General features: G+C 38.6%; 1 protein-coding gene across 2 annotated transcripts in view; it reads right to left on the reverse strand.

The window, feature by feature from the left end:
- Nucleotides 1-20,722, reverse strand: part of SLC25A13 (solute carrier family 25 member 13) — a 203,157-nt gene that overhangs the window by 100,759 nt on the left and 81,676 nt on the right. The window contains exon 4 of one of the 2 annotated variants that reach the window (XM_010345546.3): nucleotides 16,977-17,092. The exons of the other annotated variant lie outside the window; for it this stretch is intronic. Within the exon in view, the coding sequence (XP_010343848.1) occupies nucleotides 16,977-17,092 (116 nt within the window). The remainder of the gene's footprint in view (nucleotides 1-16,976; nucleotides 17,093-20,722) is intronic. 2 annotated transcript variants of the gene reach the window in all.

Here is a 20,722-nt window from a genome sequence, read left to right on the forward strand (position 1 = left end):
AGGTCTGTAGTTCCCATAATATCACCAAATAATAATGATATTATTTAAAATCAGACCTCACCAAATAAGGTCAAGGATCCTTTTATTTGTGGAACTTTGCTTTATTCACAGAAGTTTCTGTCTTGAAAGTCTGCTGCATTCATCTATATCATGAGAAGACAATTACAAAGTGGCAGTTGTTTCCTTCCTAAAGATAACCTCAAAAAGTCAAAGGTATTTCCCCCAAATTAATAACTTTCCCAGGCTACAGGGTATGGTTGTAGTGAAAAGAGCTGAGATCTTTAAAAGTTGGGTCAGAGATGACATTATCTTATATACTGAAAAATCCTAAGAAATCCACTAAAAAATTACTAGAACTAATAAACAAGTCCAGCAAGGTTGGAAGATAGAAAAATCAACGTACAAAGATCAGTTGTATTGCTACATATTTGAAATAAGCAACCCAAAAATGAAATTTAAAAAACAACTCAGTCAGGCACAGTGGCTCATTCCTGTAATCCCGGCACTTTGGGAAGCCCAGATGGGTGGATCATTTGAGGTCAGGAATTTGAGACCGGTCTGGCCAACATGGTGAAACTTCACCTCTAACTAAAAATACAAAAATTAGCTGGGCATGGTGGGTGGGCACCTGTAATCCCAGCTACTTGGGAGGCTGAGGCAGGAGAATTGCTGGAACCTAGGAGGCAGAGGTTGCAATGAGCTGAGATTATGCCATTGCACTCCAGCCTGGGCAATAAGAGCGAGACTTTGTCTCAAAGAGAAAAAAAAAAAAAAAAAAAGCCAAAACTCAATTTACAGTAACATCAAAGACAATAAAATACTTAGAAATAAATTTAACAAAAGAAGCGTAAAACTGATACTCTAAAAACTACAAAATATCACTGAAAGAAACTAAAGGGAATCTAAATAAATAGAAACACATCCCATGTTCATAGATTAGGACTTGATATTGTTAAGATGGCAAGATTCTCCAAAGTTAATTTTAAAATGGTAATGCTTTCTAAAATGATCTACAGATTCAATGTAATCCCTATGAAAATCCTAGCTGGCCTCTTTGCAAAAGTTGGCCAACTGATCCAAAAATCCATTATGAAAACTCAAGCAATTTGGAAGAGCCAAAACAATCTTTAAAAAGAAGAGCAAAGTTGGATTTCAAACTTACTACGAAGCTAGAGTAATCAAGATTCTGAGGTACTGGCATAAGCTAGACACAGAGTACAACAGAATGAAATTGAGAGTCAAAAAATTAACTCTCACATTTATAGTCAATTCACTTCCAATAAAGGTAACAAGACAGTAAGAAAAGACTAGTGCTGGGACAATATCTATATGCAAAATAATGAAGTTGGGCTCCTATCTCACCCTGTATACAAAAGTTAACTCAAAATGGATCAAAGACCTAACTATAAAACTGTGAATAGTTTTAGAAGAAATATAGGCATATTTTCAAGAAAATTTTAGAAAAAATATAGACATAATTTTTGTGATGTTGGATTAGGAAATGGTTTATCTGACACCAAAACTACAAGCAACAGAAGAAAAAAAATAAATTGTACTTCATCAAAATTTAAAACTTTGTACTCCAATGATACCATTAATGAAGTGTTAAAACATAATGAGATACCATCTCACACCATTCAGAATGGCTACCATTAAAAAGTCAAAAAATAACAGATGCTGGTGAGGTTGCAGAGAAAAAGGAATGCTTATGTACTGTTGGTGGGTGTATAAATTAGTTCAACCACTGGAAGTCAGTGTGGCAATTCCTCAAAGACCTAAAAACAGAAATATCATTCAACCCAGTAATCTCATTACTGGGTATATACCCAAAGGCATATACATCATTCTGTTATAAAGACATATGCATGTGTACGTTGACTGCATCCGTATTCACAATAGCAAAGAGGTGAAATCAACCTAAATGCCCATCAATGATAGAGTGGATAAAGAAAATGTGGTGTATATATATATACACACATACCATGGAGTACTACGCAGCCATAAAAAAGAATGAGATCATATCCTTTTCAGGAACGTAGATGGTGGATGGAGCTGGAGGCTGTTATCCTAAGCAAACTAATGCAGGAACAGAAAACCAAATATCGCATGTTCTCCCTTTAAGTAAGACCTAAATTATGAGAACACATGGACACACAGAGGAGAACAAAAGACACTGAAGCCTACCAGAGGGTAAAGGGTGGTAAGAGCGAGAGGATCAGGAAAAATAACTAATGGGTACTAGGCTTAATATCTGGGTGATGAAACAATTTGTACAACAAACCCCCATGACATGAGTTTACCTATAATGAACCTGCACATGTAGCCCTGAACTTAAAACAAAAAAGAGAAAAAGAAAAGAAAGAGATGAAACAGCCTATAGACTGGGAGAAAAACTTTGCAAATCACGTATTTGATAAGGAACTCTAGTTCCTTATCTAGTACCACACAGAACTCTCACAATACAATAAAAGGGTAAATAATCCAATTTTAAAATGGGCAAAGGATCTGAATATTTCTCCAAAGACAGCATACACATTGCCAAGAGGTACATGAAAAGATGCTAAACATCATTAGCCATCAGGGAGATGAAAATCAAAACCATGATGATATAACTACTTCACCCTACTACAATGGCTATCATCAAAAAAAGATAGTAAGAAGTGTTGGTGAGGATATGAAGGAACTGCAACACTCACACACTGCTGGTGGGAATACATTTAATAAAATGGTGTGGCCACTTTGGAAAATAGTCTGGCAGTTTTTAAAAGAAAACACAGAATTATCATATGACTCAGCAGTTCCACTATCAGGTATATACTTAAGAGAAATGAAAACATATGTCCATGCAAACTCACGTACGTGAATGTTCACAGCAACATCATTCATTATAACCAAGGACTAGGAACAACTCATGTGCCTGTTAGCTGATTAATAAACAAAATGTGACTATCTATATCTATAAAGTAAAATATTATTTACCAATAAAAAGTGATAACGTATGTGCTACATCCTGGATGAGCCTTATGCTACGTAAACATTATGCTAAGTAAAAGAAGCCAATCATGAAAGCCCACATTTTATGATTCCATTTATATGAAATGTCTAGAATAGACAAAAACATATGGACAAAAACAGATTAACAATTGCCAGGGGATGGAGGGATTGGATGGAAGTGGGTGGTGACTGCAAAGGTGTGGTACGGGGTTTCTTGTTGGGGTGATGAAAATGTTCTAAAATTGAACGTGGTGATAATTGTACAGATCTGTGAATATATTAAAAACCATTGAATTATATACTTTAAATGGGTAAATTATATCTCAATAAAGCTTTCTTTAAAAAAAAAAACAAATCTGGAACTGTCAGAGATACGCCTCTTACTAACGAGTAATGCTGGGCAAATGACTTACTCTGACTCAATTCTCTCAATCTTTAAAATTCTATCTTAGACAGTTGTTCTGGAGCTAAGCATACCTAGGTACAATGTTCTAAACATAGTAGGTGGCCATCAAAATCATAAAACTCTAAAATGTAAAGTCTTAATTATAATGAAAATCATTATCTGGGCACCAAATATTTACAAATAATATTTTTTTAAATGAGCACAGTGTGACTTGGAAGTAGCACAGCTTTTAATTTCTCAAAAAGCAATAATTTTCCTCAAATATTTAAAATCCATCCTTCCTTGAGCTCATATACTAAAATTTTGAATGAAAAGTGATCAAAAACTAAGTAATTTTCCATTATGTTTCTTAAAGTATAAAATTAAGAAAGATTAAGAACCTCTCTGAAGATTGTTCAGACACTAGAAATATTTAATTGGCAAATTACTTGCACATGCCATTAAGTGGTTAGACTGAATTTGTTTTTACAAATTCTATGGACTCTTATTCCTTAACCTCCACCACACTATAATCTGAAATCATCAAGGTCTTCACTTATGCAAATTTTAACTTTCCATGTTTTTGTTTCCATACAGAATAACTAAATTAATGCACTTTAATTTCTAAAAGATTTTTTGAAGCAGTGTATCTATGAAAAAGAGTTTCCCATTAAAATAAAAAAGATTCATCAAGCTATATTATTTCAAACACTAAACCATAATCTCTTTCTTTCTCATGGATTTTTAAAATTCTATTAATACAATAAACACAAAAGGGATGTTTGTGTTAAACATGAAAGTAACCCCTCTTGGAGGCAAAGAGAGGACTGCTGAACAGCCCAGTACTTTATCTCTGAAGAGTTTCATGCTTTTTCTAATGCATGCTAACTCCTTAAAGAAAGTTGTGGTTTTCCTCTAAGGGAAGTAATATTCTATCCTGCTGATATGGTTAACAACCAGCTTCTATGGGCATCATCATTTAAGCAGGGAGCAAAAGACAAATTGTCGAACTCGTACTTTAAATAACATAATGGAGTAAGTGGATGCAGACCTATCTCTACTGCCATATGTTCCAATATCAAGGTTTCCATTTCAAACCCTTTTGACAAGTGCCTTTTTACATTAATCACAGCTAAGGGTCTGAAGAGGAAAGTATTCTGGCTACAATTCAGAGTCATTCAAGAAACTTCTAGGTGGAAAATGGTTGCCATTAAAGCATAGTAAGTAGAGCATAAGTACTTCACATTAAAATTGAGTTCCCTGTAAGCCCCTGTAAACTTTTTAAAATTATTATTCTGAACATGTAGTACAATGGCGATAAGTATCTTTCAAAAAATAAGCACACATACAGCCAAGCTGAGCCAAATATTACACTAAAGTCATATGTGGTGTTGATGTATGTAAAAATTAGGGCTAATATAAAACTCTTCCAGTTCTGTACTTAGGGATGAAACCAGCCTGATTTGAGCTCATGCAGCATTCAGAAAAGAATCCTGTCCTTCTAGTGCCGGAAGACAAAGTTGTGATTCTTATGAAACTAGTCACCTTTTCCCCTCTGGGCCTGTTTCCTCATCCATGAAAGAAAGCCATAAAGTATACCCAGCCATTGTTCAACTGAAGTATGAACTATGTTCCCTTGGAGAGCTTGTTTAAAACACATTCCCAAGCCCCACACCCAAAAATTCTGAATCAATAGATTTGAGACAGAGCCAGGGAGTCCACAGTTGTAACCAACATTCTACACTATTATAATAAGAATCCATGATCTGCCTCATTGATAAGAATCCCTCCTCCTCTATAATCTGACAGATTCATCAATTCTCAAGATTTATACACTATTTAAAGTCATCGTAGTGACTGTGAGTCAACAACAACAAAACAAAAAAATGGCTCAAGGCTGGCAGGTATTTAGCATAAGATATTAACTATCTGTCACACACACTAACTAAATCAACAGAGGGGCCAAATGAGATGTTTCCAATCTATCTGCTAGAAAAAGTATTTTCAACTGGGTAGAATAAATCATTATTAGCCTTTCATAATATCAAAAGTTGGTCAATTAGAATGGTGTTTAGAGGCATACAGCAGACTGTGGTCACTCTCCAGATGTGTAAGCTTGCTTTAATCATCTGTTATGTGTTAATTATTACCTTTCATTACCACTAGAGAATGCAATTCTTAAAGCATTACAGAGTCCTAATTCACTCTCTAAATGCAAATATAATATCTATATTCTTTTAAAAAACCTATTTCCTGAGCCTGTTTCCTTAGATGGATGTTATCAAAAATTTTCTTGCAAAAGCATTAACATACATTTAACCCTACTTAAATGCTTCAAGAGCAGATGTACTACAAATGTACACCCACAGTGATCCCATATTAGTATAAAGCTGTTTTATTTCAATTAAAATGTCTAAGTATCCACCCCCAACATATACCTAAACTGTAATTTTCTCTGAGAACTTCCAATATGTTCCTGATTTTGTTTCCTTTATCAACCTATCAGAGCAAAAACTGCCTTGCAACTGTTAGAAGAAATCAGTCATTAGCAAGATTACAGCAAATTTTCCAATTTAGAAAAACTGTATTTTTATCTCTCTCTTATACTGAAAGAAGAATGGTATAATTTTACTATTTTAAAATGAACAGTACAGTTTAAAAGAGTCAAATTTTCCTAGGGCTCTAAGTTTTAGGATTTTCTGTTAGCTTTCTGTTCTCTACACCTTCTTTCCTATTCACAAGTTCTCTTCACCCTTCATCATGCATGCACATGAACACGCACACACACAGTCACAGATGCAAACACACTCACACATGCAGACACACACAGGTGCACATGCACACACAGGGGCAGCAGCCCCCAGTCCGGCCTCTCCACACACTGCCAGTCTGCTAAGGAACAGTTAACCTTCAGGCAGTAGTTAACTAAGGAGTGGCATCACATGGTTATTGTGATTTACTCTCCAATTGACATTCTTCCACCTTCTCAACAGGTCTGTCTTTTTCCCCCCTCTCTATTTTTAAAATGGAGTGATGAAGCAGCAAAAAGTACAATATTTTAGCCATTTGAGCATGGACGATTCTTAAATTATCCCACCAACTGGAAGTGCTCTCTGATACTACTATCTTTCAAAATTGAAGCCATTATGGTCAATCGTGCAAATCCGTATTTAGCTTTTCGTAAATAGTGGATTTTTGACCCAATGAACTGGAACAGTTTCTGAACAGTCTCTAGGATCTCTGAAAAGATACTCAGTACCCAGGCATGCCACAGTTCTTATCAACATAGAGGTTATTTACTTTCAAAACTCATACTGTTCTTATTCGAAATTCTTACTCTCTATTTGGAATGTGAGAGTATATAAGAGAATATACTCAGCCCCCTCTTCACCTCTTATAAAATAAAATAAAATCTACTATATGGCAATATTTTTCTTTCACCAGAATAACACATTATTTTTGTGAAACACCAAAATCAGAACCAATATTAATAAAGAACTTTCCCCAAGTTATGCTTCCTCTGATTCTTCACCACTTCCCCCTTCAGCTATCTTTTTGAATATTTCATTTTCCAAGTATATTACAAAGATAGTAACAAATGACCTTCCTTTCCAGCAAGCTTAAAAATGATGGGTAAAGTCTGCCTTCTTCCAGTCCAACACTGGCATTCCTCTAGCTTTATATATTTAATATTAAATTTGAGTACTTAACTTCAAAACTTCTCATTTCCATACTTTTAACTCCCATCATTCTCTGCAACCTGAATCTAAGTGACTGAGTAGATGTTTCCATGCATTTCCTAATGTTATCTAGACTACCTATTTTCCCAAAGCATACCAATTTCATCACAGCAGGTGTTCCTGGATACAGTCTAACTTGAACTCAGAAAGGGTCCCTCCAAACAATAACATCCACGTCAGAGAATTAACTAACTGAGGACTAGCTTAGGATTAAGAATTAACTAGCTTAGAAATCGTCCTGGGCCTGTGGGTTTTGTTTAGTGGGACAGACACAAGAGAAAAGTTGGTACAAACATAGTAAGTTTGCTAAACTCAAATTTAAACAAAGTTAAGTAGATTTATTTTTCCACAGGACTTCTCCGAGCCTTAATAAACTAAAAGCTTTAAGCTTTATGATTCTCTTTTAGGAGAGTCCTTTTTCACACGCCACTTATTAACATAAACAGGAAACGTTCCTCTATAATAACTAAAGTTACAATAGATTTCAACAGTGTAGATTAAAGGACAAAAAGCCACTGTCGTTTCCAATAAAGGGCAAGACTGGACCAGTTTCTTTTGTACTCCATGCTAACTGGCAGATCTGCAGTGATGAGCCTGTCCAGGCCTCCCAATGTAGCACTGGGTGTAGACTAGCTTCTTCCATTTTAGTCTTTATGAGAATCAGAAGACTCACTAGCCAGTCAACCAAACAGCAATTTCTGTATTTTTGATAATTCATTAATTACATTTACTTCAGTTACAGAAAAATGTATTTTCCAATCTGTCTCTTGTATTATATATAGGTAGTTTGATACATTGCTTCTTCATATATCCAAAATGAAAAGGCATCCAAAACCTGATTATCATTACATTTTCAAGTCATACATAAACTATCCTACAATCAATATGTTCAATAGCAATGCTGTAAAAATCTTAAATAAGATATATGACCACTAGTTCAACTGCCCCTCTATAAAAAGCAGCTTTTATCTTTAAAGGGCAGGTCACTGACCTCTGTGAGATTTGCTAATTTTCCCCAGAAAAAAAAAAAATGCTCATTTAGACAAAATATTACAAACAATCATAGCCATTCACAGACTCCCTGATACTTATCTAGGCAAAGAGCTGAGAACTCTTGACTTTAAAGTCCAGTTAAAAACTGCAGAACATAAACATGTATACACCATCATTACTACCAACACTTGGATAATGAAATTGGGTTACACTCATGTATTAAGGGTAACTTTAAAATTGCATGAAAAATATACTCATGAAATTTTGTCAGTGCACTGAAAAAGTAATAAAAAAAAGTCAAAGGAAGAGAAAAACATGTAATAGCATAAGGCAAGAAAACATTTTAGAGTTTAACCTAAGAAATTGGCATTGTATACAACACACTTTGAATTTTCAGGGTGTCTAATTGTGACTTTCCTCTGACAAAAGTAGTATTCAAGCTCTCTGCTACTGTGGAGCTAGGCGATTAGTGTGGTCTACTAGAGTAAAACAACTGAAGAAAAACCAGTAAGTAGGAATAGGTAGTGTCTTAAATTAGCATTGTAAGATAGATCACTGATCAACAGTTTCATTAAACACACCCACACATCCACACAGGTACTCTTTCCTAAAATCCACAGTGGAAATGCTTTGCTCCCCTTGCAACATTAAATAAAAAATGCAGTAATAGGAAAGTGTCTGAAAAAGTATCATTCACAACGTGTCTGTACCAACCTACTCACACAACAGGTAAGTACTTCCAAACCTTGACTTTCAGCTCCTCCACTCACAAAGTGGGATGACTATCCACTGGCTTCACACAGATACTGTGAAGCCTAAATAATGATCACTAGCACAGTGCCTCTGGCTTTGCCCCACTCTAATCAACTCAACAAAAATCATCTCTTCCACATATGATTCTGATCCTATCCCTCTTCTCCAAAGACCTTGCGTAACTCCTAATTGCTTCTCATATGAAATAATTAATCTTGCTCAAGGGCCTGGCCCTGTCATTGGTGCCCTGACAACCGATCCCCCAAGCACTCAGGTCTCTTAAGGTGCACCCCTCAATCAAGGGCCTCCTCTATGGTTCCCCTCTATCCTCAACCTGTACACAGACCGTCTCCTCACCCCTAACATCCTGTGATTTTCTCCTCCATTCAGAATTCTGTTCATATCAAAATATAAAGGTTGGCCAGGCATGGTGGCTCATGCCTATAATCCCAAAACTTTGAGGCCAATGCGGGTGGATCATGAGGTCAGGAGATAGAGACCATCTTGACCAACATGGTGAAACCCTGTCTATACTGAAAAAAAAAAAAAAAATTAGCCAGGCTTGGTGACATGTGCCTGTAGTCCCAGCTACTCAGGAGGCCGAGGCAGGAGACTCGCTTGAACTCGGGAGGTGGAGGTTGCAGTGAGCTGAGATTGTGCCACTGTATTCCAGCCTGGGTGACAGAGCAAGACTCCATCTCAAAAAATGTGTGTGTGTGTGTGTGTGTGTGAAGCTTTTCTGGGTAAAACCACCATGTGCATCTCAACAAATTACCCAGATAGGTGGAACCAAGGCAACTTTTCCAGTTACATTCTCTTTCTTATAATTACTTTCCACCACAGTGAAATAAAATTTTAACTAATGCATTTTCCTATTGTTCTTTACTTCATGAAAACTATTAAATCCCTCTAATGTCTGATACAGACTGAGACCACAATGGGCTAAGTGACACCTATCTGGATTATGACAGGCTCACCCAAAAGCGTGAGTATCCACACCAGAGGGAGGCAGTGTTGCACAGTGAAGAACAGTCAGCCCGGCTCAGGCTGCTGTCCCCGCACCACCACGACAACACTATGTCTGTGGCCACTTCCACAACCTCCTCATGCCTAATCCCTCTTCAGAAAATGGGAATTATAATAGTATAGACCTTCTAGGCTATAATAATTAAATACTAAGCTATACAAAAAGTACTTATCCCAGAGGTTAGCATGTATTTAAAGATAAGACAGCGGTTATCTTACTTCTCTCATGAGATTATGTAAAACCACATGTCTTGGGAACAGAACAAGACCAGTAGCCACGACCTGGTCCTTCCTCCTTTCCTTTGACCCCCTTCCTCTCACCCGATGGCCAACTGGGAGCCAAGTCCTATAGGTCTGCTCTCAGGAATAGCCCAGCTCATGCCTGTAATCCCAGCATCTTGGGAAGCCAAGGATTTGAGGATTGCTTGAGTCCAGGAATTTGAGACGAGCCTGAGCAACATAGTGAAACTCATTTCTACAAAAATAAAAATAAAAATAGCATGACATAGTGGTGCCACCTGTAGTCCCAGCTACTCGGGATGCTAAGGTAGAATAGCTTGAGTCAGGCATGTTGAGGCTGTAGTGAGCCCAGATCACCCTCTGGTCTTCCCTGCAGACTATGGAAAGGCCCCAAGTGAACCTCTAGAGTGTAGAAGGAATGTTCACGCATGATCATCATCGCAATTGACTGAGCCAATCTGGGAACTAACAAAGACGCCCTGCTTTCAATTGCCATTCCATGTCTATTCCTCCCAAAGATACACATCAAGGTAGACAAACTTTTAAAATACTAAAGAGTCATTCTTAGGTGAAGGATTTATAAGGAGCTAAGGAAGTAACTAGAGGCAAGATTGCCATTGGGTTTACAGCCTCATATGGCCAGCTAGCCAGGTTAAGGTTGACAATGTAAGTCTTCTTTCCTGTCCTACTCCAGGTTGTTTGTTTTTGATGTCTTCCAACTCTGTGAGGAGTTTCCTAAAAAATGTACTTGTTGCTAGCTTCTTCCAAAGGTACCTGCTGTCAAAATACTCCTTAGGCTGTTGCGCCCCCTATAAGATTTTGTTTACTTAGGCAAAAGACTGCTACCCACACCATCTACATTTAATGCATCCAACCAACCCTATAAAAAAAGTTAGAAGTCAGCTATTAATTTGCAAACTGATGGTCTTTTTGGTATCTTAGAACTATGCATTTCTCATTCAGTTTAACCTTAAGTCGGGAGTAATGGCTCAGAAAATCCAGGCTACATTTTATGATACCCACAGAGTGAGGATTCCCATTGGCTCATCATACATGTATACAGGGCATATATACAACATGTTGTTTTGTAGACTGGAGAACCCTAGAATAAATTACCTGTGAAAGGCAGGGTATTGCTGGAAGAGTTGTACATTCTTCTACAACAATCATATACAACTGAAGACAAAACTAGAATATTAGCTCCTTGAAATCAGGGCTTCCTGTCTCTTATTTGACAAGACAAGGATGCCCTCTCTTAGCACTCCGATTCAACACAGTATTGGAAGACCTAGATAAAACAATTAGGCAAGAGAAAGAAATAAGGCCCATTTAAATAGGAAGAGAGGAAGTCAAACTACCCATTTGCAGTTGAATTGATCCTGTATCTATTAACAGAAAACCCCGTAGTCACTGCCCAAAAACTCCTTAAGCTGATAAACAACTTCAGCAAAGTCTCAGGATACCAAATCAATGTAAAAAATTACTAGCATCCCTATACACCAACAACAGTCACACCACAAGCCAAATCGGGAACGTAATCCAATTCACAATTGTCACAAAAAGAATAAAATAGCTAGGAACACAGCTAACTACGGAGATGAAAGACATCTCTTCAAAATTCATGTGGACCTAAGGCCCAGGCGCCGTGGGTCACGCCTGTAATCCCAGCACTTTGGGAGGCCGAGGCAGGTGGATTGCCTGAGGTCAGGCGTTTCAGACTAGCCTGACCAATGTAGTGAAATCCCATCTCTACTAAAAATACAAAAAATTAGCTGGGCATGGTGGCGGGTGCCTGTAATCCCAGCTATTCGGGAGGCTGAGGCAGGAGAATCACTTGAACCTGGAAGGCAGAAGTTATGGTGAGCTGAGATCATGCCATTGCACACTAGCCTGGGCAACAAGAGAGAGACTCGGTCTTAAGAAAAAAAAAACTTGGCCAGGCGCGGTGGCTCAAGCCTGTAATCCCAGCACTTTGGGAGGCCGAGGCGGGTGGATCACAAGGTCAAGAGATCGAGACCATCTTGGTCAACATGGTGAAACACCGTCTCTACTAAAAATACAAAAAAAATAGCTGGGCATGGTGGTGCATGCCTGTAATCCCAGCTACTCAGGAGGCTGAGGCAGGAGAATTGCCTGAACCCAGGAGGCGGAGGTTGCGGTGAGCCGAGATCGCGCCATTGCACTCCAGCCTGGGTAACAAGAGCGAAACTCCGTCTCAAAAAAAAAAAAAAAAAAAAAAAAAATTAATATGGACCTAAAAATAACCCAAATAGCCAAGGCAATTCTAAGCAAAAAGAAAAAACCTTGAGGCATCACGCTACCTGACTTCAATCTGTACTACAGGGCTATAGTAGCCAAAACAGCATGGTACTAATACAAAACCACACAAAGATCGATGGAACAGAAGGGAGAGACCAGAAGTAAGGCCACACACCTGTAACTATCTGATCTTCAACAAAGTTGACAAAACAAGCAATGGGAAAGAATTCTGTATTCAATAAATGATGCTGGGTTAATTGGCTAGCCATATGCAGAAGACTGAAACTGAACCCTTCTTACGCCATATATAAACTTCAACTCAAGATGGATTAAAGACTTAAATGTGGCCAGGCATGATAGTTCACTCCTGTAATTCCAACACTTTGGGAGGCCAAAGTGGGTGGCTCAATTAAGGTCAGGAGTTCAAGACCATCCTGGCCAACATGGTAAAACCCCATCTCTACCAAAAAATACAAAAATTAGCCAAGCATGGTGGCGCATGCCTGTATTTCCAGCTACTTGGGAGACTGAGGCATAAGAATCGCTTGAATTGCGTAGGCAGAGGTTGCAGTGAGCCAAGATCACACCACTGCATTCCAGCCTGGGCAACAGAGGGAGATTCCATCTAAAAAACTAAAAAGATTCAGATATAAAATTCAAAACTATAATCTTGGAAGACAATCTAGGCCATACCACTGTAGCCAGTGGAAAAGGCAAAGATTTCATGACAAAGATGCCAAAAGCAATTGCAATAACAACAAAAATTGACAAATGGGATCTAATTAACTAAAGTGCATTCTACACAGCAAAAGAAACTATCAACAGAATAAACAGAAAACCTACAGAATGGGAGAAAATTTTTACAAACTATGCATCTGACAAAGGCCCAATATCCAGCAACTGTAAGTACCTAAAACAAACTTACATGAAAAAAACAGCCCCATTAAAAAGTGGGCAAAAGGCCAGGTGCAGTGGCTCATGCCTATAATCCCAGCACTCTGGTAGGCCAAGGCGGGTGGATCACCTGAGGTCGGGATTTCGAGACCATCCTGACCAATATGGTAAAACACCATCTCTACAAAAAATACAAAACTAGCTGGACGTGGTGGCATGCACCTATCACCCCAGCCATTTGGGAGGCTGAGACAGGAGAACTGCTTGAACCCAGGAGGTAGAGGTTGCAGTGGGCTGAGATTGTGCCACCTGATTCCAGTCTGAGTGACAGAGTGAGACTCCATCTAAAAAAAAAGTGGGCAAAGGACAATAACAGCCATTTTCATAAGAAGTCATATATGCAGCCAAGAAGCATATGGAAAAAAGCTCAACATCACTGATAATTAGAGAAACGCAAATCAAAACTACAATGAGATACTATCTCACACTAGTCAGATGGCTGCTATTAAGAAGTCAAAAAATAACTGGTGCTAGCAAGGTTGCAGAGAAAAAGGAATGCTCATACACTGCTGGTGGGAGTGTAAATTAGTTCAACCACTGTGGAAAACACTGTGGCGACTCCTCAAAGACCTTCAACCCACAATACCATTACTGGGTATATACCCAAAGGAATATAAACATTCTGTCATAAAAACACATGCACACCTATGTTCACTGCAGCACTATTCACAATCGCAAAGACATGGCAGCAACCTAAATGTTCATCAATGATAGACTGGATAAAGAAAATGTGGTACATATATGCCATGGAATACTATGCAGTCATTAAAAATGAGATAAGCCAAGTGTCGTGGCTGATGCCTGTAATCCCAACACTTTGGGAGACCAAGGAGGGCAGATCCCGATGTCAGGAGATCAAGACCATCCTGGCCAACATTGTGAAACCCCATCTCTACTAAAATACAAAAAATTAGCTAGGTATGGTGGTGTGTGCCTGAAGTCCCAGTTACTCAGGAGGCTGAGGCAGGGGGATTGTTTGAACCTGGGAGGTGGAGGTTGTGGTGAGCTGAGATGGTGGCACTACACTCCAGCCTGGCGAAAGAGCAAGACTCCATCTCAAAAACAAAAACCAAAAAACAAACAAAAACAACGAGATCATGTCCTCTGTAGGAACATGGATGGAGTTGGAGGCCATTATCCTTAGCAAACTTATGTGGGAACAGAAAACCAAAAACCAAACGTTCTCACTTACATGGACACAGGAACAACAGACACTGGGGCCTACTAGAGGGTGGAGGGTGGGAGGAGGGAGAGGATCAGGAAAAGTAATTAATGGGTACTAGGCTTAATATCTGGGTAATGAAATAATTTGTACAACAAACCCCTCAGGAAAAGTAATTAATGGGTACTAGGCTTAATATCTGGTTAATGAAATAATTTGTACAACAAACACATACCTATATAATAAATGTGCACATGTACCCCAGAACTTAAGGTTAAAAAAATGCAATAATTAAAAAATAAAGGGCTTCCCAAAATACAAAAATGGAAAAAAAAAATAATTAGAAGATCCTTTCTTCTTTTAGGCTATTTCTTTTAGTATCATTATCTGTATAAAGGTCTTGGTTTTCCAGATAGCACCTCTATATGCAGTGGATCTTTTAATCCTTACATAGTCCTGTAAGGTAGTTATTACCCCAATTTTATAGATGAGGAAAATAAAGCTCAGAGGGTTTAAATGACTTGTCCTTCAGCTAGTAAGAAGCAGAAACAAAATTCTTATTCAACTATGCCTTCTACAATTTAGATAGCTCTTGTTTCCTATATCCTGCTTCTTCACATATCATTTTCTTTTAATCGCATGAACAGACTTTACCCTGCAATAGTGGAAGTCTCCTATGTCTTTCCAGGACCAGTGGTAAAGCTGGTGTCACCAATATCCCTTGTCACTTCACAGGCATGAAGGGAAAATGGATCTGTATCAAAGAAATATCTGAAGCCTGTTTTTCAGTCCTCACATCTCTAACAGCTCTCTTCCATTCCTCATATCCAAACTTGCTGGGGAAAGCAGGAAGATAAGACAGAACATACCTGTGTCCAATGTGCTTGCACTCACAGGCTTTCCTCTGTTCATCCCAAGGAAACACTGACACCAAACTCGCTTCCCCGGGGTAAATCAATAACATCATGAGCTAGCTGCTGACTCATTACTTGAAGATTTTAATGGGAACTTTTTTTCTAATTGGTATTCCACTGATAAGTTTTGGTTGCAGTGGTGCTAAGAGGAATTGGGTGACAGAAATAAATTTCATCTAAGGATCTGTTCATACTAAATAATCCTTATGAAGTTTTGACGGAAAGCATCTGATCTTCTAGAAACAAAACCAGGCAAGTATATAATGGTTTGCCTTTGCTCAAGGTGATTTAACCTTTAATTTTGTCATGCCAAATGAGTATGATGGAAAGGCGAAGGGGGTTGGCACAATAAATCTATTAAACTATCTTACCAATACTTCATGTAATTATTACCTTCATTTCTTGATAGGATACATGAGGACTGGAGAGGATCACTAACTTGGCTCAGAGACAAAAGCAGCAGAGCTGGAAGGAGCTAAGCTTATCTGATTCCGGAAGCAACACTCTCTCTTATACCATCTGTATTTTTCCCACATCTGTATATTTCCCACAATACATCAAATAAGACAAGTCCTAATGGTCTGGATGAATCGGAAACTATAAATAAAGACATTTTAAATGGGTACATGTCAGGCACAGGGCAAGCAAATCTCTTGTCTGGCTCTCATGTTCTATGACTCTATGAAAACAGTCATGCCACATTCTCCCTAATCTTAAAACTAAAGCGATCTCTCATGAAAGCATAATCCACATGCCTAAAGAGCTCCAAAATTCTTCATGAGCAATGTTACTGCAGATTTGCATGAAGAGATAACATATGCTGGCCACCAAAGAGTCCGAGGGAAACACGGTACTTTCTGTTAAATCTGTCCTCAGTAGCCAGTTTATTTTTAAAAAATAACTTACCACTGTCCCACTACTTCCAAGTCTTCCATTTCTTCTAATATTTGAAAAACATCAGGGTTTTCTGCAGCTTTGTAGCTAATCCCCATGATGAAGTCTGTGCATTGCAAAATAAAGAAGGCCACAGCAGAGAAGGCACTGCCAGCACAGCGGTGGCGGAGAGGGGGTGTGTTGTTTAGAACAAGGTCCTTCATGTATCATTCTGACCCACCATCTTGCGTAGTGGCCCTGGCCACGAAATACTCCATAGGAACAAGGTGAAGACAAGAAGCACAAGGTGCATAAGTAACTTCTGTTTGTAGGCAGTTTATTCACTTCTTTGTTCTATCAGTGGAAAGCACTACTGATGATGCAGGGAAGGAAGAGAAGTCCTGTCTGGCTTCTCACATGGTATGTCTATGAAAACAGGCCACATTCTCCCTCACCTTAAAACTAAATCAGAGTATCAAAACTACTAAGCCGGAAGTTTACTTTTTTTCAAATAGGAAGACATTTGAACTGGAGCCCCCAAACATTGAAGTATCTTCACTAAAAGGGATATACTAACTTCTTAAAAGCATTTCCATATACTTTATTTCCTTCCTAGAAAAAAGAAAGAAAACGCTCACTCAAGTCCACACTTAGATAGTTGTGCACAGAATCATGCTCCTTACCAAAAGTTACTTCTCCTTTGCCAGCTTTGTCAAACAGCTGAAAGGCTACCATAAACAAAGCATCAGGGGCACACAGGACAGATTCAAAGGCAACAAATTCTTGAAAAGATATTAATCTGCAACATAAAACAAACACAAAGCATAAAGTCAGCAGCATGCAGAAAACAGAAGCATATACAAACATACACTGAGGGAGAAAATATCACTACCAAAACACAAAATTCAAACCTGAAAACATGTAGAAACATTTAGCATTTGCTTTTACATATAGTGGATGGAAATAATAATGCACAGAATCTAAAAGACATGACAGCACTGACTATGTAGTGACACATTAAATACATTATAATTTGAAATGTAACTGTTTTTATTCAGAATCATACATGTTTTAATATTCCTCCAGGCATGTATGTTTTGGGGTTCTATAATTAAAGTGTTAGATACTTTAGGCTAAGATGTGACTGCCTAATAGCAAAATAGAGCAACTTTGTTATTTATTAGTATCTTTATACACCATGCAAAAAAATGGCTCACAGATATTGATTCATTACCAATATTTACTGACCACCTGTGAATTGACCTAGGGCTAGTACAGGAGAAATATAGGTAAATGACACATGAAACATGACCCCAAGGAACTTCTAATCTGGAGAGGCAGATAACACTAATCTAGAAATAGACTAGCATGTAGAGGAAGGACATATCATAAAACAAGAGCTAGTACAGTACCAGAAGGCTTTGTGACAGAAATGGCATTTGAGCTAAACCTTAAAAAATGAGGACAATTTGGATATGCAGTAATGGGTATACAAGAGGGCATTTCAGGCAGAAGGCTAACGCAAGAAAGCTAGGGAGTAAACAAGGAATATTATGAGTGACAGATTTTGTCTGGACAGTGGAGTGCATAAAAGAACAAGGTAAAATTAGATTAGAAATATAGGACCAGAGGTGGCCTTGAAGCAAGAAAAGAGACTGGTCATTCTTTAGGAAAAAGGAGTGACTTTAACTTTCTGAAGATCAAAATGTGGGTCAAATATAAGCTTTAGAAGAACATGAGAGTCCAAGGACGTTTGACTTTCAAAGAGGAAATGGGTCCCTAAATGCTTTCCTATATATATTTTTAATAACTGTTACTTTAAGTATCTAAATACTTTAATAATACATTGAGATACTCCAAGTCTCAGGATATAGAAGAAAGCAGAAAACAGGAATGCTTTTCATACCTTTCACAGAAAACCTAGTTACTTCTAAACATCCTACAGAGAAAACACATTTTTATAAAAACTGTTACAAAGTGAACTTCGTTGTGTCCCAGAATGTCACCCAATTACAATAATGCTACAAAGAAAGGAAAAACTCAGTGTGGTCAATATAACATCTCTGTATCATTAACCATGCAAAACACATCCTTCTCAATGCCTGGGAACACTCAGGAAGAGCATCTGTTCCCGGAGAGTACTTCCTGAGGACATTTTATCCTCTGCTAAGGTCTCTCTCACCAAGACTCTCTGTGTAAGGAAGACCAGGGGAAGACAGAGGCAGGCAGGGAAGCAAAGAGGAGTCAAGCATTCCTGGCTGAACTCAAGGAGCTTACCACCTGTTAGGAGGAAGGGAAAACAGTCATGAGTACACATAACCACTAGAAATTAAGAGTTAATTGTAATAACAATAATAATAATAATAATAATAAAGCACTAAGGGGCATAAAAGGGTGAACTATTCTGTCTAGAAGAGTTAGGGACTGCTTCATGGAGGCATGGTTTTGAAGAACAAATTTTAAAGCTGAAAAGATCTTAGATATTATCTATTTCAACCTCCTCATTTTACTTCTGAAGAAACAGAAACTGGAAAAAGTTAATGACCTGGGTTAGGCAAAACAACTGGCTTCTACATTTTGGCCTGAAAACCAGGTCTCCTAGCTTCCATTTAACCTGGGTAGAATTCCAGCTGCTGTGGGAAGATGCTGAAAGCATGCCCCACAGGGTTACAGAATTTGGTAATTAATAAAAACGTATTGAGCTTGTCTTGCAGAACAGTGAAGAAAACCATTTGTTATAGTTCTTTCCATTTGCCACAAAATTGGCTGACAGATGGAGGCTGGTTGGAGCCAACATGGCTGACTAGAGTCTGTGCAGAATAGACTTCTTTTCACAGTGAGTGGCCTTTTGACATCAGCAGGCTGAAAACTCATCCTCAGTTCATGCTAATGCCACCATTTCCCAAAGGTGTAACCCATGCAGCAGCATGTAAAGGCAGTGTATGCCCAAAACACTTTCCAAAGCCCCTTTCCTTTCAGCCAATTAGTAATCACTGTTCAGCACCTAAACTGCACACTCAGAAGCTCTCCCTTAAATCGATGGCTATTAGGCTGGTAGAGAAAGTTAAATCTGAGCCTGACTTCTGTCTCCTTATTCAGCTCCCTGGCAATAAACCTTTCTTTCTGCAAAAACCTGGTGCTTTGTGTTTGGTTTTCCATTGTGGGCAGGGAAATAGACCCACTTTGGGCTGGTGACAATGGCGAGAGGAGGGAAGAGTAGAGAAGACCTTCTACACTAGGGAAGCAAAGTACAGAGGTGAAAACAAATGGACGTGCTGTGTTTGGAGAAGGATGTTGGAATTACCAATTCTCCATCTAGCAGGTTATGAGGAGCAAAAGAGGGCCATGAGCGAGATGCAAGCCACCTGGTGTGAACCTTACGGACCAAGCAACAGAATCTTTTTTTTTTTTTCAGACGGTTAAAAATTACTCAAGATTTCTGGATTAAGAAATGTTAGGTTCAACGCTTTGTTTTAGAAAAAGAACTGGTGTGGAAGATGAATTGAAAGGAGAGAGGAGATGTGGGAAACAGCCTGACAGCAGGGGTCGTGGGGCTCTAAACCTGAGTGAGAGCCCTAGGAATGGAAGCAGGGGAAAGCCAGAGAAATACAGTGAAGGAAGAAATGACAAAACCTGGTTAGGACTGGATGTCAGAGGCCAGGGCCAAGGAAGCAGGCCAGGATGCTCAAGATTTCCAACTTGGATAACAGTGGAATGACGATACCACCACCAAAGACAAAGAAGAAAAAAGAAAAAAAAAGGTAGAAATGGAAAGAAGGTACCTATGGGAGAATGCAACCAATTGTGACTGTGTTAAATTTGAGGTACCAGTGGGACATGCAGAACAAGGTCCAGCCAGAAGCCAAAAGAGACTGAATGGAATCAAGAGAGATGCTGGTATGGGCAGAACTGTGTCCCCCGTCCCCTAAAATCCCAACCCCTAGAACCTAGAATGTCACCTTATTTGGAAATAGGGTGGCTGCAAATGGAACTAGTTAAGATGAGATTATAGTGGAGTAGGGCAAGCACCTAATCTGATATGACTGGAGTCTTTATAAAAGAGAGAAATTGAAAAACAGATATGCAGTACAAGGAGAAAACCAAGTGAAGATGAAGGCAGAGATCAGGGTGATGCTTCTTCAAGCCAAGGAGCACAGGTTGCCCGCCTACCACCAGACGACAGAAAAGAGGCAGGGAACAGATTCTCCTTCACAGCCCTCGGAAGAAACCAATGCTGCTGAACTTCCACCTTGGATGTCTGGCCTCCAGAGCTTGGAACAACTAATCCGTTTTTTTTTTTTTTTTAAGCTTCCCAGTTTGCGGTAGAGTACTTTGTTACAGCAGCCTGAAGAAACTAATATAGACGCCAAGATTGGAAACACATATCAGGCAGTTTTTAAAGAAAGGTTACTTAAAGCTGCAAATAAAA

The sequence above is a fragment of the Saimiri boliviensis genome, chromosome 10, assembly GCF_048565385.1.
Source record: "Saimiri boliviensis isolate mSaiBol1 chromosome 10, mSaiBol1.pri, whole genome shotgun sequence".
Classification (NCBI taxonomy): domain Eukaryota; kingdom Metazoa; phylum Chordata; class Mammalia; order Primates; family Cebidae; genus Saimiri; species Saimiri boliviensis.